General features: G+C 40.7%; 1 protein-coding gene across 1 annotated transcript in view; it reads right to left on the reverse strand.

Annotated features, from left to right (window-relative positions):
• Positions 1-700: 700 nt before the first annotated feature.
• The window catches only part of LOC100428304 (GTPase IMAP family member 1-like), a 35,475-nt gene continuing 12,696 nt past the window's right edge, over positions 701-23,479 (reverse strand). Inside the window, exons 2-3 of the mRNA XM_015135220.3 lie at positions 4,568-4,619; positions 701-2,009 (exon numbers count right to left, since the gene is read on the reverse strand). Of these exons, the coding sequence (XP_014990706.3) occupies positions 1,231-2,009; positions 4,568-4,613 (825 nt within the window). The 5' untranslated portion in view covers positions 4,614-4,619 and the 3' untranslated portion in view covers positions 701-1,230. The remainder of the gene's footprint in view (positions 2,010-4,567; positions 4,620-23,479) is intronic.

A 23,479-nucleotide genomic window follows, 5' to 3' on the forward strand; every position in this document is an offset into this window, starting at 1 on the left:
GATGCTGTAGGGGAGAGGTTTGGAATTACAGAGCAACACCAAAGAGATGAGCTGGAATCTGTGGGTGAGAGTGGTGGGGTTGGAGACAAAGTCAATATGGGTGGAGGAATGTGGAGGAACTGTAGGGGTAGACAGCACAAGCTAACCTGCCTCATTTTACGTGGACCAGAAATCTGATTCTCCCAGGTATGTGTGGGTCAGAAGAGGAGTCTCTATTCCATCATCGTATCACTGGTTCTCAGTCCACAAAAACCTGTTTGCCCCTTTTTAGTAAAATAAAAATTTCCAAACCTCTTAATTTTTTTATTTATCTTTGAGTTGAACAGATCTCAAGAACTAATTCATCTTGCATAACTTACTCTGTGAGTATATAAGCCTCCTTGAAGTAAGCTTTGTGCAAGCCCTCAATAAACCCTGGGAATTGAGCCTCTAGTTATATTCTCCTTGGACTTGCAGAATCATCTGCATTCAACTGTTGAGGGGTCTGAGTGGGGATGTATGGGGAGACACTCCCCAACTGGTGCAGATGGCAAATTTACACCAACATACTTTCTTTTATGGTTACACACAAGAATGTATGTGTGTGTGTGTGTGTGTGTGTGTTTCTGTGCATGTTTTTGCTGGTAAGGATGACAGAGTCATGTCTTTTTTCAGGGGGCATGTAAGACAGATAAGCAAACATCCACAAAGACTGATTTCCTTTGACACAATGTGATCATGCAGTATATTTATTTATGGAAATAAATTCCATTCGAATAAACAAGGGTGCAAAGGACTGAAGCTCTGCGTTGGGATGGTTCTTGCTTGTGGTCCTGTGGGGACTGCAGGGAATGGGGGACAAGCACCCCTCATCTGTTCTCTGGAGAGAAGAAAACTCAGTGCAGGGAAAGACAGCCAAGGCCACTGGAGAAGAGGCAAAGCAACAGTGGTCTTTGGCTTCAGTAGTGAGAATGCTTAGGGAGGCTGGGTGGTATGAGACGGTTTTGGTGGGAGATGGGTCTCGGCAGAACTCTCACGGTGGTGGATTAAGGCGAGGTGAGGGAGGAGAGGAGAGTCTGTGAGCTCTGAACACCAAGTGAGGAAGATGAAAGCGATTATCAGCTGAGGGGTCAGAGCCACGTTTACAATCTGTCAGTCAGATCTGACCTCAGCAAAGGCCGCCGACCAGCGCCTGTGGAGCAGCACGCAGAACAGGAGTGCGCCCCCCCGCAGCAGGGCCAGGCCCAGCCTCTAGCTCCAGAGCGGCTTCGGCCACGCCCACAACCCGGCCCGCAGCCAGGCGCCCCACAGCCTCCTGCGCATGCGGGCGGCCACGCCCTCCACCACCCTCCGGAGCCGCTCCTCCGGGCCTGCCCAGCGCAGGAGATGCGCCAGCTCGTACAACTCGTTGGAGTAGTGGGCGCCCTCGTGCTCCCGCACCAGGCCCTCCACCAGCCCCAGAAGCTGCTCCGCCTGAACCTCCTGCTCCCGGCCAGTGGCCCGGTTGTCAAAGGCACAGACCTGGCCCCCGCACTTGGCCACCAGCTTGCGCAGGGCCCGGTTCTCTGTGCTGCCCACGTAATCCTGCAGGGAGCCCCCCACCAGGTCCTCCTTCCTGGTGAAGACGATGACAGTCCATTTCAGGACGTCCTTCCCGAACATGTCCCTCACCTGCCTCACCGCTTGCTGGTCCTGGGCGGTGAACCGGCCCAGCTGGGTCACCAGGAGCAGCGCGTGGGGCCCGGGGGCCGAGAGCAGGTAGCAGCGACCTCTCTCCTCACAGCCGGGGTCTGTCTTAGGCACTTCGGAGCTGAAAATGTCCAGAGTGTCCACTACTTCCACATGCCACTTGTCCCACCTGCGGCTGGCCGTGGTGCAGGCCCTGGTCACAGATGTGGCCCCCAGCCTGGAGAGGAACCGTCTCTTGCCCAGGATGCTGTTCCCAGTGGCGCTCTTTCCGGCCCCTGTTCTCCCAACAAGGAGGAGCCTCAGCGTGGGCTCCTGCCGGGACTGGGTGTCCTCTGCTGAACCTGCGAGAGTAAATTATTTGTAAGCTTTCAAACCTAAGCCAGCATACCTAGGTAAATGGATCTCTTGGATGCCTTCTGAATCAAGGAGAAGAGTGCGTTCGACTTTCACTTTTTAAAGCAAACCTTCACTGAGGTGATCTAATGAGAGATTTACCGTCCCGGGTGGTCCTTACTCATCCAGTCCTGTCCCCTTTGGTTTCACCACATGCCCCTGTTGATGTCCCAGAGCTTGAGGAACCTTTCTCCAGGGGGAACCCTTTATAGTTTCAGGCCATTACCTCATCTGACAGTAGCTCTCTCTGGTCATCTGCACACATGCAGGCTGCACAGGGATTTATTTCCCCTGCTTTCGCATTGGCCTTCCCACTCTGGACAACTGCAACTGTGGTGGGCTCTCTAACAAGTCTTCCAGAAACCACCCTTTGGAAGTGGGAGTAGGATCTGAGTGGGGGCTAGAGTCAGCTCAGCCCCTGGGTTTGAACCACCGCCTCTGCACTGGCTAACCGGGTAGCTGTGGGAAGTTATTTAATCTCCCTGAGCCTTAATTTCCTTCTTCTGTAAAATGGGAGTAATAATATCCATGGTTCCTCAGAGGGTTCTTGAGAGGGTTATATGAGCTAATCTGCATACATGCTGAGCAGAGTGGCTGGCACGTGGAACATCTTTAGTGAATCTAAGTCGTTGCTTTCAGAGGGCTGGGAATAAGAGACCATGTCAGCTTGGGTGGTAGATAAGGAATGTGATCTGGGGGTCTCCTGACTAAAATTCAGATCTTGGTGCCATTTCTAAGGCCCCTGTCTGTGATTTTGAGCCAATCTCTGGGAAGCTGAGCTGATACAAGGCAACTGTTTTTAGGTCAGCCTTGTATACAGAGCCTAAGAGAGTGAGGCAATATATTGGTTTTCACTTCTCTAAGATCAACTTCTTTTGAAATCTCTGTCCCTGTCCATCCGGCTCTGGGCATTTGAGGGCTGGCATTATTCTCTGCAGGGGCTCTGGGGACTTCAAGGTCTAAAGTTATCTAGGCCAGTGGCAGACAGAGTGGAATCTACCATCCCACCCCAGAGATCAAAGCCTAACACTTTATTCCTAATCAACTGGGCCATACCAGCCTTTGCCATTGTATTAACAGGGGTAAGGAAATTACAAAGCCAGTGCTCCTGAATTTTCTTAGTCCCATTCAAAAGTCACTAATTGACTTCTGATTCTGATTCTGATTAGGAGAGAGGCACCTACAGGGTGTTAAGAGCTGCCCATACCTGGAAGGTAGAACACCTGAATGGTGGCATCTGCCCTGCTGCTGTCTGAAGTCCATGTACAGGAAAATCTCTGAATTTCACTTTTGTCACATTTTAAATGAAGGGGGTTGAATTTTGATAATCCCTGAGGTGCTCTCCAAATATACCCTTCCAAAATCTTGTATCACTTCTCTTGGTAAATTTCAAAGTTTGTTCATTTCTGTCACAGAGTCTAGCATGACTCATTACCCATCCTAGTACCACACAATATTTCCAAGTCAACTATTTTGTAGTGTATGGCAAAAGTCACTTCTTTCCATATATAGCTCTTCTCAGTAATTATTTCTGACTTTACTTTACCTCTGCTATCCTCAGTTTCCTCATATTGAAAAATGCAGATAATAACTGTTTAACCTACCTTAAAGATTCCTTTGAGGATTAAGTGGGATGTTGCATACAGAGCCTGTCATACACTGAACTACTCATGATGCCCCTGATCCACAGGCTGTCCTGCAGTGCCGGCTTCCTGACCAAGTGAGTCCTTTATCATTTGAATAAGTAGTGCCCCGCCAAAATGGAAGGTAGGCAGAGACATTTCTTTTAAGGTGGGATGTGAAATAAATGATTGGGATTTATTCCACCCCCCCTTTTCCTGTTCAGTCAGGATGTCATCTCTCTCCCAACTAAGTGCCCTCACTGGGCTCTGTCATCACTCCGCTCTTACATCACCATGTAAGTCGGTCATTGAGAGGAAATGATGCATGTGAATCCCCGTTCGTCTCCCCTTCTTGACTTGGATCTTAGTTTGTAAAATCCAACAGCAGAACCATGTTAGAGAGGTGCTCTCTTTGTCATTATCAGTCAGTCTCCATTTCCCATCTTCTGTCTCTCAGTCTCCCTTTCTTCTCTCTTTCTCCCTCCCTCATTTTCTCTCCCTTGAGCTCTCCTAATATTTTAACTCTTACTCATTGTTCTCCAACACTTTCTTTGGTAAATCATGTTTACTCTATCCTCTATACCCTTGGTCCTCACCCTGTTGAAAAGGACAGAGCCTCAACTATGCTCTCTTACTGAGGCCAGAGCAGTCAAAAGACTTTCCACAACATCACACAGCAGACCAGGAGCAGAGTTGGTGCCAGGGCTTTCACTGTGATATCCTACTGGTCACAACCCCTCTATCTTTTAGAAGATAGCTAAAGGAATTTTCTCCCAAAAGAAACATATCTTAGCTGTCTTCAGCCTTGAGTCATTCTGCACCCCTGTACCCAATCCAGGCACAAACACAGAGGGCATACGTGCCCTCCAGATACAAGTTCTTACCATGGACATGCTCCTCATTGCCTCCCATCTTCCCTTGTTGTCCCATGCTCACCTGGAAGAGTCACAAACACAGCTCATTTGTCCATTCATTTGTCACATAGGTATATATCACCTAAAGTCAGGAGGAGAACAAGATTCTGGGGAAACCACAGCGAGAAGACATTGTCCCTGCCTTCAAGAGTCTTAGAATCTAGTTGTGTACTGTGGTGTGTGTTTGTAGGAGTTGGGATGGGATGGGGAGGGGCAAGAATACAAATGGAATCAGTGATAAGTCCTACTTTAGGAGTGACATTAAGATATTGAATGTTAGCATTAGGATATTAGGATCTGGAAGGAAAGAATAAGGGCACCCATCCTGTTCCTGAGTTAGAAGGACATTTTGGAACCGTTTAATGTTTTCAGTTTCTGGTTCAGAAACTAAATAAGAGGATATTCTATGTCAATGACACATGAACTGTAGAAATACATTTTTTTCTAGGGAATTTGGGGATTACAAGAGACTTCAGTAAAAACTCTGAGTGTCAGAACATGTACTCGGTAACTCAGGGAATTGCCTTAGTGGGAACTGGCCTAGCAAACAAATGAGAAGACACTTGGAAAAATCTCAAGTTTCTTGGGTTCACAAATACATACAACAAGCTCACCAGAGCTTTTAGCTTTGCTTTCACAAAGCCAAGTATCTATTTGCTTGTCTGAATATGAACTCTGCTGTGGAGGCTCAAATGCTGTCCTCCACCTTTTGATGTCCTTCTACTCAAATCTGCGGCTTTTCTAAATAAAGTAATTGTGCTCAATCCTAACATTATTTAATATAACTAACACTCTGTGATCCAATTTGCCTGATCACACAAGCTCCTGAACACAAATGTACTTCTCCCTGCCTCTACGTCTCCAGCCTAATTCCCAGCCGATCCCCTACTCAGTCAGCTACTCCACAAACAGCAGATTTCAGGGCCTCCAACCTGCTCTGCTTCTCCTCCTAGGATTATTGATCCTCCCCAACCGTCTGTCTGTGCCTCACCATCCATGTCAAACTCACCTCTTTGTGTCTTCCACCCTGGTCACTCAGGTACCTGTGTTTTTTCCCATCGGCACCATACGTGAAGGAAGGGCAGAGAGAGAGGCTGCCTGAGTAACTTGTCTCTGGCTGAAGGCTTCTGGAACAGGTTTGCCTTGTACTCATTCCAAAGCTGTTTGTATCTCTGCAGGAACTCCCCTAACCTCCCCCCGCCAAAGTCTCCAATAAAGTTCACTCCGTGGGCCTTAATGTGATTAATTATTTTGTGTGTAGGAATTAACAGATGACCATAATTGACACCAGAGCAGAAAGTGAAGAATCAGCCACAAGATTCAGAGCAAAGGACAAGAATTTGACTGAATCAAAAAGTACTTGTCAACGACGACAAGGCGAAAGTGTGCCTCAGGGACCTGGAGAAATCAGGTAGGCCATTTGGAACTTCCCACAGAGTTTGGGATACAGTTTCAAAAGTTAGTGCAGAGTTCTTAAGTGCCAAAATATGGAGTTACAAAAGGCATATATTTAATGGAGATTGTAAAATGTGTAGAATCCTATAATTGTATAACTCTGAGGTATCTCCAAAATTATCTAGTTCAATGCTTCCCCAAACTGCTACCTTTTGAAATTGTCTAAAGGACTCTTTAAGGTGAAAAGCATTATTTCTTACAGATTGTGGCTTACTAATCTGTATTTTTAATAAGCACCTCGCTTTTAATTTTGGCTTTTGTTGCCATTGCTTTTGGTGTTTTAGACATGAAGTCCTTGCCCATGCCTATGTCCTGAATGGTATTTCCTAGGTTTTCTTCTAGGGTTTTTATGGTTTTAGGTCTAACATTTAAATCTCTAATCCATCTTGAATTAATTTCATATAAGGAGTAAGGAAAGGGTCCAGTTTCAGCTTTCTACTTATGGCTAGCCAATTTTCCCAGCACCATTTATTAACTAGGGAATCCTTTCCCCATTTCTTGTTTTTGTCAGGTTTGTCAAAGATCAGATGACTGTAGATGTGTGGTATTATTTCTGAGGGCTCCGTTCTGTTCCATTGATCTATATCTCTGTTTTGGTACCAGTACCATGCTGTTGTGGTTACTGCAGCCTTGTAGTATAGTTTGGAGTCAGGTAGCATGATGCCTCCAGCTTTGTTCTTTTGGCTTAGGATTGTCTTGGCAATGCGGGATCTTTTTTGGTTCCATATGAACTTTAAAGCAGTTTTTTCCAATTCTGTGAAGAAAGTCATTGTTAGCTTAATGGGGATGGCATTGAATCTATAAATTACCTTCTGTAGTATGGCCATTTTTACAATATTGATTCTTCCCATCCATGAGCATGGAATGTTCTTCCATTTGTTTGTGTCCTCTTTTATTTCACTGAGCAGTGGTTTGTAGTTCTCCTTAAAGAGGTCCTTTACATCCTTTGTAAGTTGGATTCCTAGGTATTTTATTCTCTTTGAAGCTATTGTGAATGATAATTCATTCATGATTTGGCTCTCTGTTTGTCTGTTACTGGTGTATAAGAGTGCTTGTGATTTTTGCACATAGATTTTGTATCCTGAGACTTTGCTGAAGTTGCTTATCAGCTTAAGGAGATTTGGGGCTGAAACGGTGGGGTTTTCTAAATATATGATCATGTCATCTGCAAAGAGGGACAATTTGACTTCTTTTTTTCCTAACTGAATACCTTTTATTTCTTTCTCTTGCCTGATTGCCCTGGCCAGAACTTCCAACACTACATTAAATAGGAGTGGTGAGAGAGGGCATCCCTGTCTTGTGCCAGTTTTCAAAGGGAATGCTTCCAGTTTTTGCCCATTCAGTATGATATTGGCTGTGGGTTTGTCATAAATAGCTCTTACTATTTTAAGATATGTTCCATTAATACCAAATTTATTGAGAGTTTTTAGCATGAAGGGCTGCTGAATTTTGTCAAAGGCCTTTTCTGCATCTATTGAGATAATCATGTGGTTTTTGTCTTTGCTTCTGTTTTTGTTTTTTGTTTTTTTGTTATTATACTTTAGGTTCTAGGGTACATGTGCACAATGTGTAGGTTTGTTACATAAGTATACATGAGCCATGTTGGTGTGCTGAACCCATTAACTCGTCATTTGCATTAGGTATATCTCCTAATGCTATCCCTCCCCCCGTCCCCTCCCCACAATAGGACCTGGTGTGTGATGTTCACCTTCCTGTGTCCAAGTGATCTCATTGTTCAATTCCCACCTATGAGTGAGAACATGCAGTATTTGGTTTTCTGTTCTTGTGATAGTTTGCTGAGAATGATGGTTTCCAACTGCGTCTATGTCCATACAAAGGATACAAACTCATCCTTTTTTATGGCTGCATAGTATTCCATGGTGTATATGTGCCACATTTTCTTAATCCAGTCTGTCACTGATGGACATTTGGGTTGATTCCAAGTCTTTGCTATTGTGAATAGTGCCTCAATAAACATACATGTGCATGTGTCTTTAAAGCAGCATGACTTATAATCCTTTGGGTATATCCCCAGTAATGGGATGGCTGGGTCAAATGGTATGTCTAGTTCTAGATCCTTGAGGAATCGCCACACTGTCTTCCACAATGGTTGAACTAGTTTACAGTCCCATCAACAGTGTAAAAGTGTTCCTATTTCTCCACATCCTCTCCAGCACCTGTTGTTTCCTGATTTTTTAATGATTGCCATTCTAACTGGTGTGAGATGGTATCTCATTGTGGTTTTGGTTTGCATTTCTCTGATGGCGAGTGATGATGAACATTTTTTCATGTGTCTGTTGACTGTATGAATGTCTTCTTTTGAGAACTGTCTGTTCATATCCTTTGCCCACTTTTTGATGGGGTTGTTGTTTTTTTCTTGTAAATTTGTTTGAGTTCTTTATAGGTTCTGGATATTAGCCCTTTGTCAGATGAGTAGATTGCAAAAATTTTCTCCCATTCTGTAGGTTGCTTCTGTTTATATGCTGGATTATGTTTATTGATTTGTGTATGTTGAACCAGCCTTGCATCCCAGGGATGAAGCCCACTTGATCATGATGGATAAGCTTTTTGATGTGTTGCTGGATTCGGTTTGCCAGTATTTTATTGAGGATTTTTGCATCGATGTTCATCAGGGATATTGGTCTAAAATTCTCTTTTTTTGTTGTGTCTCTGCCAGGCTTTGGTATCAGGATGATGTTAGCCTCATAAAATGAGTTAGGGAGGATTCTCTCTTTTTCTACTGATTGGAATAATTTCAGAAGGAATGGTACCAGCTCCTCCTTGTACCTCTGGTAGAATTTGGCTGTGAATCCATCTGGTCCTGGACTTTTTTTGGTTGGTAGGCTATTAATTATTGCCTCAATTTCAGAGCCTACTATTGGTCTATTCAGGGATTCAACTTCATCCTCGTTTAGTCTTGGGAGAGTGTAAGCGTCCCGGAAAATATCCATTTCTTCTAGGTTTTCTAGTTTATTTATGTAGTCGTGTTTATGGTATTCTCTGATGGTAGTTCGTATTTCTGTGGGATCGGTGGTGATATCCCCTTTATCATATTTTATTGCATCTATTTGATTCTTCTCTCTTTTCTTCTTTATTAGTCTTGCTAGCGGTCTATCAATTTTGTTGATCTTTTCAAAAAGCAACTCCTGTATTCATTGATTTTTTGGAGTGTTTTTTGTGTCTCTATCTTCTTCAGTTCTGCTCTGATCTTAGTTATTTCTTGCCTTCTGCTAACTTTTGAATGTGTTTCCTCTTGCTTCTCTGGTTCTTTTAAACGTGATGTTAGGGTGTCAATTTTAGATCTTTCCTGCTTTCTCTTGTGGGCATTTAGTGCTATAAATTTCCCTCTACACACTGCTTTAAATGTGTCCCAGAGATTCTGGTATGTTGTATCTTTGTTCTTACTGGTTTCAAAGAACATCTTTATTTCTGCCTTCATTTCATTATGTACCCAGTAGTCATTCAGAAGCAGGTTGTTCAGTTTCCATGTAGTTGAGCGGTTTTGATTGAGTTTCTTAGTCCTGAGTTCTAGTTTGATTGCACTGTGGTCTGAGAGACAGTTTGTTATAAATTCTGTTCTTTTACATTTGCTGAGGAGTGCTTTACTTCCAACTATGTGGTCGATTTTGGAATAAGTGCGATGTGGTGCTGAGAAGAATGTATATTCTGTTGATTTTGGGTGGAGAGTTCTGTAGATGTCTATTAGGTCCGCTTGGCGCACAGTTGAGTTCAATTCCTGGATATCCTTGTTAACTTTCTGTTTCGTTGATCTGTCTAATGTTGATAGTGAGGTGTTAAAGTCTCCCATTATTATTGTATGGGAGTCTAAGTCTCTTTGTAAGTCTCTAAGGACTTACTTTATGAATCTGGGTGCTCCTGTATTGGGTGCATATATATTTAGGATAGTCAGCTCTTCCTGATGAATTCATCCCTTTACCATTATGTAATGGCCTTCTTTGTCTCTTTTGATCTTTGATGGTTTAAAGTCTGTTTTATCAGAGACTAGGATTGCAACCCCTGCTTTTTTTTGTTTTCCATTTGCTTGGTAGATCTTCCTCCATCCCTTTATTTTGAGCCTATGTGTGTCATGTGAGATGGGTCTCCTGAATATAGCAAACTGATGGGTCTTGACTCTTTATCCAATTTGCCAGTCTGTGTCTTTTAATTGGACCATTTAGTCCATTTACATTTAAGGTTAATATTTTTATGTGTGAACTTGATCCTGTCATTATGATATTAGCTAACTATTTTTCTCGTTAGTTGATGCGGTTTCTTCATAGCATCGATGGACTTTACATTTTGGCATGTTTTTGCAATGGCTGGTACCTGTTGTTCCTTTCCATGTTTATTGCTTCCTTCAGGATCTCTTGTAGGGCAGGCCTAGTGGTGACAAAATCTCTAAGCATTTGCTTGTCTGTAAAGGATTTTATTTCTCCTTCACTTATGAAACTTAGTTTGGCTGGTTATGAAATTCTGGGTTGAAAAATCTTTTCTTTAGGGATGTTGAATATTGGCCCCCACTCTCTTCCGGCTTGTGGAGTTTCTGCCGAGAGATCTGCTGTTAGTCTGATGGGCTTCACTTTGTGAGTAACCCGACCTTTCTCTCTGGCTACCCTAAACATTTTTTCCTTCATTTCAGCTTTGGTGAATCTGACAATTACGTGTCTTGGAGTTGCTCTTCTCGAGGAGTATCTTTGTGGCATTCTCTGTATTTCCTGAATTTGAATGTTGGCCCACCTTACTAGGTTGGGGAAGTTCTCCTGGATGATATCCTGAAGAGTGTTTTCCAACTTGGTTCCATTTTCCCCATCACTTTCAGGCACACCAATCAGATGTAGATTTTGTCTTTTCACATAATCCCATATTTCTTGGAGACTTTGTTCATTTCTTTTTACTCTTTTTTCTCTACATTTCTCTTCTTGCTTCATTTCATTCATTTGATCTTCAATCACTGATAATCTTTCTTCCAGTTGATTGAGTCAGTTACTGAAGCTTGTGCATTTGTCACGTAATTCTCATGTCATGGCTTTCATCTCTATGAGTTCTTTTAAGGTCTTCTCTGCATTGATTATTCTAGTTACTCATTCATCCATTCTTTTTTCAAGGTTTTTAGTTTCTCTGCGCTGGTTACGTAGTTCCTCCTTTAGCTCTGAGAAGTTTGATTGACTGAAGACTTCTTCTCTCAACTCATCAGCCATTCTCTATCTAGCTTTGTTCCATTGCTGGCGGTGAGTTGCGTTCCTTTGGAGGGGGAGATGCGCTCTGATTTTTTGAATTTCCAGCTTTTCTGCACTGCTTTTTCCCCATCTTTGTGTTTTTATCTGCCTTTGGTCTTTGATGATGGTGACATGCTGATGGGGTTTTGGTGTAGGTGTTCTTTCTGTTTGTTAGTTTTCCTTCTAACAGTCAGGACTCTCAGCTGCAGGTCTGTTGGAGTTTGCTTGATGTCCACTCCAGACCCTGTTTGCCCGGGTATCAGCAGCGAAGGCTGCAGAAGATAGAATATTGCCGAACAGTGAGTATTGCTGTCTGCTTCTTGCTCTGGAAGCTTTGTCTCCGGGTGTACCCAGTCGTGTGAGGTGTGATGTGTCGGTCTGTACCTCAGTTGAAAATGCAGAAATCACCTGTCTTCTGCGTCACTCACGCGGGGAGCTGGAGGCTGGAGCTGTTCCTATTCAGCCATCTTGGGTGCCACCCTGCTTATTCAATCTTTCATGGGTTGAACCTTTGGTATTGTATCTAAAGTCATTGCCATTCTTATGGTCATCTAGATTTTCTCCTATGTTAACTTTTAAAAGTTTTTTACTTTTGCATTTACACTGGAGACTGACCCCTAATTCACAATTCCCTAATTGTGTGAAGGGAATAAGGTTTATGTCTAGATTTATTGTTTTAAATGTGGATGTCTGACTGTTCCAGTGTCTTGTCAACACTAATTTTTCCCAATTATATTAACTATGCTTTTTTGTTGAAAATGAATTGACAGTATTCATATGGGTGTATATCTTGGATTTCTCTTCTCTTCCATTGATCTATTGGTTTATTCTTTCACCAACACCACATTGTCTTATTACTGTAGCTTTATGGTAAGGCTTGAGGTTGGGTAGTGTCAGTCCTCCAACTTTGCTCTTCTCCTTAAATATTGTGTTGGCTATTCTGGGTCTCCTGCCTCTCCATGTAAACTTTAGAACTAGTTTGTAAATCTCCATAAAATAACTTGCTGGCATTTTGATTGGAATTGCATTGAATCTATAGATCAAATCGGGAAGAGCTGATATCTTGGCAGTATTGAGTCTTCCTATTATGAACCTGGAATACCTTCCCATTTATTTAGTTCTTTCACTTTATTCATCAGAGTTTAGTAGTTTTTTTCATATACATTTTATAATATCATGTTAGATTTATACCAAATATTTCATTGTGGGGGTTGCTTAAGTAAATGATATTATGTTTTTAATTTCAGATTCTACTAGTTCATTGCTGGCATATAGAAAAGTGATGGACTTTTGTATACTGACCTTGTGTTCTACAATCTTGTTCAAATCACTTTTTAGTACCAGAAGCTTTTTTTTTGTTGTTGATTCTTCAGATTTTCTACATGGACAATCATGACATCATGACATCATAAGACAAATACAGTTTTATTTCTTCCTTCCCAATCTGTATACTTTTTTCCCCTTTATTTTTCTTATTGCATTAGCTGGAACTTCTAGCACAATGTTGAAAAGGAGTGATAAGAAGAGTCATCCCTGACTTGTTCCCAATCTTAGTGGGAAAAGTTCTGGTTTATCACCATTAAGTATGATGTTAGCTATTTTTCTAGATATTTTTCTAGATATTCTTTTTCAAGTTGAGGAAGTTCCCCGCTACATCTAGTTTACTGAGAGTTTTTGTCATGAATAGATGTTGGATTTTGTGAAATGTGTTTTCTGTGTCTTGATCTGATCATGTGATTGTTCTTCTTTAGTCTGTTGATGTGATGAATTATATTAATTGAATTTTTCAATTACCTGCAATCAATCTGCATACTTAGCACAAATTCCACTTGGTCATGATATATAATTTGTTTTACACATTGTTGGATTAGTGTTTTGCTGAGGAATTTTGCCTCTTTGTTCATGAGAGATTTTAATCTTAGCTTTTTTTCTTCTGGTAATGTTTTTGTCTGTTGTTGATAATTTGGTGAGTCTGGCCTCATAGAATGAGTTAAATAGTATTCATTCTGCTTCCATCTTCTGAAAGACATTGCAGAGAATTTAAGAATTTCTTCCTTAAATGTTTGGTAGAATTCTCTGGTGAACCCACCTGGGCCTGATGCTTTCTGTTTTGGAAGGTTAATAACTGTTTTAATTTTTTTTTTTTTTTTTTTGAGATGGAGTCTTGCTCTGTTGCCCAGCCTGGAGTGCAGTGGTGTGATCTCAGCTCACTGCAAGCTCCGCCTCCTGCGTTCATGCCATTCTCCTGCCTCAGCCTCCCGAGTAGCTGGGACTACAGGTGCCTGCCACCACGCCTGGCTAATTTTTTGTATTTTTAGTAGAGACGGGGTTTCACTGTAGTTAGCCAGGGTGGTCTCGATCTCCTGACCTTGTGATCCGCCCGCCTCAACCTCCCAATGGTTTAATTTTTTTAATCATATAAACTTATCCAGATTGTCTATTTCTGCTTGTCTAAATCTTAGCATACAAAATCTTTCAAGGAATTGGTCCATTTCATCTATGCCCAAATATGTGGGCATAGAATTGTTCATAATATTTCTTTATTATCATTTTAATGTCAATGGGATCTGCATGATGTCACCTCCTTCATTTCTGATGTTAGTAATTTATGCCCTCTCTTTTTTTTTTTCTTATCCTGGCTGGAGGCTTATCAATTTTATTGATCTTTTCAAAGAAGTAGCTTTTGCTTAGTTTCTCTGTTGATTTTCTATTTTTAATTTCATTGATTTCAGCTCTAATTTTTATTATTTCTTTTTCTGAACAGGCATTTTGTAAAAGAAGACATACAGATGGTCAGCAAGCGTATGAAATAATGTTCAGCATCACTAATCATCAGAGAAATGCAAATTAAAACTACAATGAGATATATTACACCAGTAGAATGGCTATTATTGTCATTTTAACTTTTATTTTGGATTCAGGGGTCCATGTGCAGGTTTGTCATGTAAGTAAACTATGTGTCATGGGGGTTTGGTATACAGATAATTTTGTCATCCAGATAGTAAGCATAGTACCTGATAGGTATTTTTTCTGGTTTTCTCCCTCCTTCCACCCTCCACTCTCAAGTAAGCCCCAGTGTCTGTTACTCCTCTCCTAGGATCCATGTGTTCTTGTTGTTAACTCCCACTTATAAGTGAGAACATATGGTATTTGCTTTTCTATCCTGCTCAAGATAATGGCCTCCAACTCTATCCATGTTGCTGCAGAGGACTTGATCTTGTTCTTTTTTATGACTGCATAGTATTTCATAGTGTATATGTACCACATTTTCTTTATTCAGCTACTATTGATGAGCATTTAGGTTGATTCCATGTCTCTGCGATTGTGAATTGTGCTACAGTGAACATATGCACGCATGTGTCTTTATGGTAGAACAATTTATATTCTTTTGAGTACATACCCAATAATGTGTTTGCTGGGTTGAATAGTAATTCTGTTTTAAGTTCTTTGAGGAACTGCCACACTGCTCTTTCCACAACGGCTGAACTAATTTACATTTCCACTAGCAGTGTATAAGTGTTCCCTTTTCTCCACAGCCTTGCCAACATCTTTTTTTTTTCTTTCACTTTTTAATAATAACTATTATGACTGGTGTGAGATGGAATCTCATTGTGGCTTTGATTTGCTGTGATAAACATTTTTTCATATGCTGTTTGTTCACATGCATGTCTTCTTTTGAAAAGTGTCTGTTCATATCCTTTGTTTTTTAATGGGGTTGTTTGTTTTTTGCTTGTTAATTTAAGTTCATTATAGATTCTAGATATCAGACCTTTGTCAGATGGATAGTTTGCAAATATTTTCTCCCATTCTGTAGGTTGACTATTTACCCTGTTGATAGTTTCTTTTTTTTTTTTTTTCCTGTTCAGAAGCTTTAGTTTAATTGGATTCCATTTGTCGGTTTTTGCTTTTGTTGCAGTTGCTTCTGGTGTCTTTGTCATAAAATCTTTGTGAAGTCTTGTGTTCAGAATAGTATTGTCTAAGTTGTCTTCCAAAGATTTTATAGTTTTAGGTTTCACATTTAAGTCTTAATCCATCTGGAGTCGATTTTTGTATGTGGTGTAAAGTTAGGGTTCCAGTTTCAACCTCCTGCAAAAAGCAAGCCAGTTATCCCAGCACCATTTACTGAATAGGGAGTTCCTTCCCTATTGCTTGCTTTTGTCAGCTCTGTGGAAGATCAGATGGTTGCAGGTGTGTGGTATTATTTCTGGGCTCTCTATTCTGTTCTATTGGTCTAGGTGTCTGTTTTTGTACCAGTACTATGCTGTTTTGGTTGTTGTAGCCTTGCAGTTTAATTTGAAGTCAGGTAACATGATGTCTCCAGTTTTTTTCTTTTTTGGTTAGAATTGTGGAATGGTTATTATTAAAAAGACAAAGAATAATAGATCCTGGGAAGGATGCAGAGAAAAAAGAATGCTTATACTGCTGCTAGAATGTAAATTAATACAACCACTATGAAAAACAGTATGGAGATTTCTCAAAGAACTAAAAGTGAAACTACCAGTTGGTCCAGCAATCCCACTACTGGGTACATACTCAAAGGAAAAGAAATTATTATATAAAAGGCACGTGCACTCATGTTTATTGCAGCACTATTTACAAATGTAAGGAATCAACCTAAGTATCCATCAACGAATATTTGGATAAAGAAAATGTTATACATTTATATATGATATATATAGTATATTTAATTAAATATTAAATATTTCATATTATAAAATATCAAATTTTCTTTATATGTACATATATTTAAATATATACATTTATATAAACACCTAAATTTATATTATGTATATTTATGAATGATATTTAAATTATATATTTAAATATATTTACATATACAAACTGGATCCCTTCCTTACGCCTTATACAAAAATTAACTCAAGATGGATTAAAGACTTAAGTGTAAGACCTAAAACCATAAAAACCCTAGAAGAAAACCTAGGCAATACCATTCAGGACATAGGCATGGGCAAAGACTTCATGACTAACACACCAAAAGCAATGGCAAAAAAAGCCAAAATAGACAAATGGGATCTAATTAAAGAGCTTCTGCACAGCTGTAGGGAGACCCCCTGAAACTATTGCTACAGAATAAAAGATGAAATGCTCCTGATTATTGTAAATACAAAATTGCATGCAGGATTGTGTAACGACAATGCCAGGTTGGACTGCCAGAATGGGCCAACAGCGCGTGATGTGCTTCCCCCTGCAGAGAGCCTATGAATGGACCTGCAGTCAGGGAGGTTTCACATCACCAAGATTCCTATCCCAGAAAAGCAGATGTTCATAGCTCTGGGAATAGAATGTGACCCTCGTGGAGAGCCTATAAACAGACGCATGGGGGCGCCTGTCCATATGGATAAGATAGGGCTATAAACGCCTTCATCTTGCTGCGGCTCTTCTAGGCCTCTTTAGGGTTAAGGCATACTCCCTTCTGAGAAATTCTGGTCTAACCGGTTGTCTAACTTCATGTCCTGTTTCTATGAATTGTTTGTAACCAGCTTTTGCTGTAACTGTTACTGCTGATTAATATCTTGCTAATCATAGGTTATGGAAAGGCTATATTCTTGTTTTAAGGCTCTGTTAGAAATTACTGATGCACACACTATATTGTAAATTTGTATCTGTATATACTGCTGCATACAGATGCTATGTTAAATAATTACTTCATCCCCATGTGACCATTTCACCTCATAATCAAATGACCCTAAATACCTCACAAACCTACCCCTGCCCTCACTAAACTTAATAATAAATGCTAACATATCCAGCACATTGTTGGCACTACGGGACCAGAAGGCGGTGACCCCCTGGACCCAGCTTTCACTATCTTGTGTGTGTCTATTATTTCTCGACCTGCCAGTCCACCTGGGAACAAAGAGGGAGCCCCATTGCATTGTGGGCTGCTGGCCAGATCCCGTAATATCTGGTGCCCAACGTGGCCTTCTTTGTTCCTCAGCTCAGTGCACTCTGAGTGCGGGTTCATGATGGCTAGTCTTCAGACTTGATGATAAGGTCTCCGGGTGTGCTTTTTCTGACTCTCCCCTCTTTTTGGATTTGTCAACCGGTAATATTCCAGGGTCATTATGGGACAATCGCAGTCTAAACACCAGGCTTATCTGTCTTTTATTAAACTTCTTCTTAAACAGGGTGGAATCAAGCTGATTCCAATAACCTTATTCTCTTATTTCAGACTATTGAAAAATATTGTCCTTGGTTTGCTGACAAAGATTCTATGGATCTGTTAGACTGGGATAGAGTTGCCACCACTCTCCACCAACTCATTAGAGATGGTGTTTTACTTCCTATTTCTGTTTGGACTGACTGGGCTCTTATTCGTGTTGCTTTACTTCCTTTTCAGTCTGGTGATCCTCTTCAACTGCCAGAAGTTAACATGGATGGTGAACCGTTCCCTTTACCTCGGGTAGCTGACCCCCCTACTGGCCCTCCTGATGATGAGGAAGAATTTGATCTCTCCTTGTTTTCTCCCTAAGAGGAGAAACCTGGTGATGATCCCCTCCCTCTGCCTCCTATCTTGGAACCTGTATATGTTAACTCTTCTTCTACTAAGCCGTTTCCCCCTCTGCCAGAGGAGGACATGTGGCATTCATTTAAATGGTCTTGTTCTCATTCCTCTCGTCCTTTTCAAACTCTCCTCTCTTCTAAGCCTACTGTTTCTTTTGGCACTCCGGGACCCCTTCTTTCAGAGGCTTGGAATCCTGCTTCCCCCCAGTCTGCATCCCAGCACCCTCAGTCTCCTTCTCTTCCTCTGCCCCTGCACAATGGATGTGTGAGTCACCTGTTTGGGTAGAGTGGTGGCCACTCTCCAAACACAAATTGGAGGCTTTAATGGAAATTGTTAATGATTTACTGCAAGCAAACACTATTGAGCTCTCCTTGTCTCCATGGAACTCACCTGTGTTTGTTGTACAAAAAAAGTCAGGAAAATGGAGAATAGTAACAGATTTAAGAGCTGCTAATGCAGTTATTAAACCTATAGGGGCGTTACAACCCAGTGTGCCCTCCCCTTCCATGATTCCTAAGGAATGGCCTGTAATTATCATTGACCATAAAGACTACTTTTTTTCATATTCCTTTAGACAAGTCAGACTGTGAAAAATTGGCTTTCATTATACCATCCATTAACAATTCTGCTCCTCCAACTAGATATCAATGGAAAGTTTTACCTCAAGGAATGATTAACAGTCCTACTATTTGTAAGTTGTTTGTCAGTACTGTGTTACAACCTATCCGACAGATTTTTAAAAATAATTACATTCTTCATTATATGGATGATATACTGATTGCTGCCCCCACTAAAGATGGATTAATTCAATGTTTTACCTCTTTAAAATTAACTGTTGCCAATGCAGGACTCCACATTGCTCCTGATAAAATTCAACAAGCCACTCCTTTTCTGTACTTAGGAATGCAGCTAGGAGCTCGCTCCATTAAGCCCCCAAAAGTCCAACTTCGTACTGACAATTTAAACACCTTAAATGATTTTCAAAAATTACTAGATGACATCAATTATCTCAGACCAACCCTAGGCATTTGTGCTTATGCATTATCTCATCTATTTGCCACTTTATCAGGAGATACAGATTTAAACAGTCCTCGCTCTTTACCTGAACCAGCAAAACAAGAGTTGTCTTTTGTAGAACAATGAGTGAGAGAGACACAAGTCTCTCGTATTGACCCAAATTTACCTTTACAATTTTTAGTTTTTCCTTCCATCCACTCTCCTACGGGACTTACAGTACAAAACAATTCTCTAGTTGAATGTGTATTTCTTCCTAATTCAGCCTCTAAAACTCTTTCAATATATCTTGATCAAATAGCCACTTTGCTTGGGTTAGAACGTCAATATATCACTAAAATTTCCGACTTTGATCCAAACATTATTGTGGTCCCTTTGTCAAAAAATGAAGTTGAAAATGCCTTTTCTACATCTTTGTGCTGGCAGACTAATCTGGCTGACTTCATTGGCACTACTGATAATCATTTGCCTAAGTCAAAATTCTTTCAGTCTCTGTGAAATAATTCCGGTATTCTACCAAAACTTACTTGTTCATCACCACTAGAGACAACCATTACCATTTTTACTGATGGATCCAGTAATGGAAAGGCAGGGTATGTAGGACCAAAAGATAAAGTCATTTCTACTCCATATACTTCTGCTCAAAAAGCCAAGTTGTTTGCTGTTATCTCTGCATTACAGGATTTTGATTAGCCTCTTAATATTGTCTCTGACTCAGCTTCTGTAGTCCATGCCACTAAAGCAATATAAACAGCTACCATCAAAAATATTGCTGACACTAATCTGTTTTCCTTGTTCTCTTTGTTACAAAAAACTGTCAGAAACTGAAACCATCCTTTTTTCATCACTCACATTCGTTCTCATACTAACTTGCCGGGACCTTTATCCAGTGGTAATCATAAAGTTGATACTCTAGTTTCTCTAGCCATTACAGATGCAGAACAATTTCATCAACTCACTCATACTAATACCTCAAGTCTTAAATATAAATATTCTCTCAGTTGGAAACAAGCTAAACAAATTGTACAATACTGTTCTCAATGTCAGGTTCTTGTCTTACCCACACAATCTCCTGGAGTTAATCCCCGAGGCCTATCTCCTAATGTTATCTGGCAAGTGGATGTTTCTCATGTTCCTTCTTTTGCAAAATTAGCTTATGTGCATATCACAGTTGACACCTTTTACAATTTCATCTGGGCTACCTGTCAAACCAGAGAAGCCACTTCTCATGTTAAAAAACATATGTTTTCATGTTTTGCAGTTATGGGAATTCCCAGTGAGCTCAAAACAGACAATGGTCCAGCCTATTGCAGTAAAGCTTTTAAAAATTTTCTTGATCAGTGGCATACTAAACATCTTACTGGTATTCCTTATAACCCACAAGACCAAGCTATTGTAGAAAAAAGTAACAGAACTTTAAAATTGTGATCACTTAAACAAAAAGAGGGGGATAAGGAGTTGTCTATCCCTCACATACAAGTAAACTTGGCATTGTTGACGTTAAATTTTTTTAATATTCCTAAATCTAGTTCTATTACTGCTACTGAAAAACATTTCCCTGGTAACCATCCTACGGTAAACCAAGGAAGGGTATGGTGGAAAGACGTCCAATCTAGTATATGGTCAAAAGGTTCTATTTTAACGTGGGGAAGAGGCTATGCTTGTGTTTCCCCAGGTGAACATCCATCTCCTGTTTGGATTCCTGCTAGACACCTGAAATTGTGTCCTGAAGATGCCTGCAACAACAAGACAGAGAAATTTGCTGAAAAAGCACCACAGCAGGAAACAACTAACACATCCAATTGTCAAAAAGAAGAAAATGACCACACTAACTCCTTTACAACAGACAATCCAGTCAGCCATCCTGAACAACTTGTCTCCAGCGATCCAGGTCTGGCTCAACCTCTGCCTACTCCTGATGACACTGATCCTTCTACCCTCTGTCACCCCACAACTGTTAAAAACTGTACATATTGGGCCTGTATTCCTTTTCCTCCTCTTATTCGAGCCAGGACATGGATGGACACTCCTATCGAAGTCTATGTTAATGATTGTATTTGGATGCCTGGTTCTGTAGATGATCGTTGTCCTGCCCAACCTTCAGAAGAAGGAACTCCTTTCAATATCACTTTGGGTTTTAGGCTCTGGCCCCAAATGTGCCTGCCCTTGTCCTCTGTCTCTGGATCTAGAGGGGCTGCTGAGCACTCCAGTAGCCCTTGCAGCCACTGGGACCTCCCACAGCTCTTGCCACCAAGAACTACACAGTTGCTGATGTGATGGACCCCAGCTACCTGATCTGATAAGACATCACACCTCCTAAACCTGGAGCCACTACATGCCTCCACACATGATTCCCTGAATGACTAGATCTGGTTCCACTACACTCCAGCATTCCCCCACCCCAGATGAAGGCCTTTCTTTAATGAAGTCAATCCATAAAGTCTGGAAGAAATGACTGCTTTTTCAAATGTACAGACACGAATGCAAGACTACAAGAATCAAAAACAACCAAGAAAACATGACACTATTAGAGAAACACAATAAACTTCCAGTAATTGACCCCAAAGATTGAAGAACCCCAAAAATTGACCCAAAAAATGAAGAAGTCGAAATAATTGTTCTAAAGAATCTCAGTGAGTTACAAAAGAACACAGATAAACAACTTAATTAGGAAAATAATACATGAACAAAACGAGAAGCTCAACAGAGAGACAGAAAACAAAAAGCAACCAAACACATTTTGGAGCTGAAAATAGAAGAACTAAAAATACAACAGACTGTATCAAGAAAATAATAAGTAAATTCAAAGATAGATCATTTGAAATCATCCAGTCAGAGGATAAAAAAGAAAAAAACTAATGAAAAGGAATGAAAAAAGCCTGTAGATCCTATGGAACACCATATAGAGCTAACATTCACATTTTAGGAGTTTTAGAGGGGGTAGAGGGAGAGGAAGGAACAGAAGGCTCCTTTAAAGAAATAATGGCTAAAGCTCCCCAAATCTGGGGAAAGATATGAACATCCAGATATGTGAAGCTTATAGGTCTAGAATCAGATTCGACCCAAAGAATACTTCACCAAGACACATTATAAATGAACCATCAAAAATCAAAGACAAAGAGAGAATACTGAAAGCAGTAAGAGAAAAGAAGCATATCCCATCCCAGGAAATCCCAATAAGGCTATCAATGATGCCTGCAGACCAGAAGTTCTGCTATAATCAAATACTATAATCAAAGTAATGGAAGGGAAAAAAAGAACAGTCAACCAAGAATATTTTACCCAGAAACATTGTCCTTCAGAAATGAGAGAGACATAAGGACTTTCCCAGACCAACAGATCTGAGAAAGTTCACCACCACTAGATTTGCCTTACAAGAAAAGCTAAAGGGAGTTCTTCATTCTGAAACTAAAAGACACTGTATTAGTCTGTTTTCACACTACCATAAAGATACTACCTGAGACTGGGTAATTTATAAAGAAAAGAGGTTTAATTGACTCACAGTTCCACATGGCTGGGGAGGCTTCAGGTAACTTATAATCATGGCGGAAGGCAAAGGGGAAGCAAAGCATGTCTTACATGCCAGCAGGAGAGAGAGAGAGAGCAAAAAGGGGGAAGCACCAGATACTTATCAAACAACTAGGTCTTATGAGAATGCATGCACTATCACAAGAATAGCATGGGGCAAACTGCCCCCATGATCCAATCACCCCCCCACCAGGTCCCTCCCTTGACGTGAGGATTACAATTTGGATTACAATTCTATATGAGATTTGGGTGGGTATACAGCCAAATCATATCAGACACTAAGTGGTAACATAAAAACATATGGATGTATAAAACTCACCAGCAAAGGTAAATATATAGTCAAAATCAGAATAGTCTAATGCCACAATGATGTATAAACCACTTATATTATTAGTATGAAGGTTAAAAGACAAAACTATTAAAAATAATAATAGCTACAATAATTTGTAAAGGATATGCAATATAAAAAGATGTAAATTATGGTATCAAAAATGTTGGTGGTGTATTTGAGTAAAACTGTAGAGTTTTTAAAAAAATGTGATCAAAGTTAAGTTGTTATCAGCTTAAAACAGACTGGTATAGGCCAGGTGCGGTGGCTCATGCCTGTAATCCTGGCACTTTGGGAGACCGAGGCAGGTAGATCACCTGAGGTCAGGAGATCAAGACCATACTGGCCAATATGGTGACACCCCATCTCTACGAAAAATACAAAAATTAGCTGGGCATGGTGGCGTGTGCCTGTAGTCCCAGCTACTTGGGAGGCTGAGGCAGAAGAATCACTTGAACCCAGGAGATGGGGGTTGCAGTGAGCCAAGATGATGCCACTGCACTCCAGCCTGGGTGACAGAGTGAGACTCTATCTCAAGAAGAAAAATAGACTGATATAGCAATAAAAACCTCCCATACAATGTTAAATTGATGTGACTAGAGAAGAACTCTTGTCTTGTTCCTGGGTGGGGGAAAGCTTTCAGGCTTTTACTGTTAAATATGGTATTAGTAATCACATTTTCATAGATGCCCTTCATCAGGTAGTAGAAGTTCTCTTTCACAGAAAGAAATGATCATGTGATTTTTTTTTCTGCATTATTTTGCTGACATAATGTTTGGTCAGCATTATGGTTGGTTTGGATGTTAAACCAATCT

This window comes from Macaca mulatta, chromosome 3, assembly GCF_049350105.2.
Source record: "Macaca mulatta isolate MMU2019108-1 chromosome 3, T2T-MMU8v2.0, whole genome shotgun sequence".
Classification (NCBI taxonomy): domain Eukaryota; kingdom Metazoa; phylum Chordata; class Mammalia; order Primates; family Cercopithecidae; genus Macaca; species Macaca mulatta.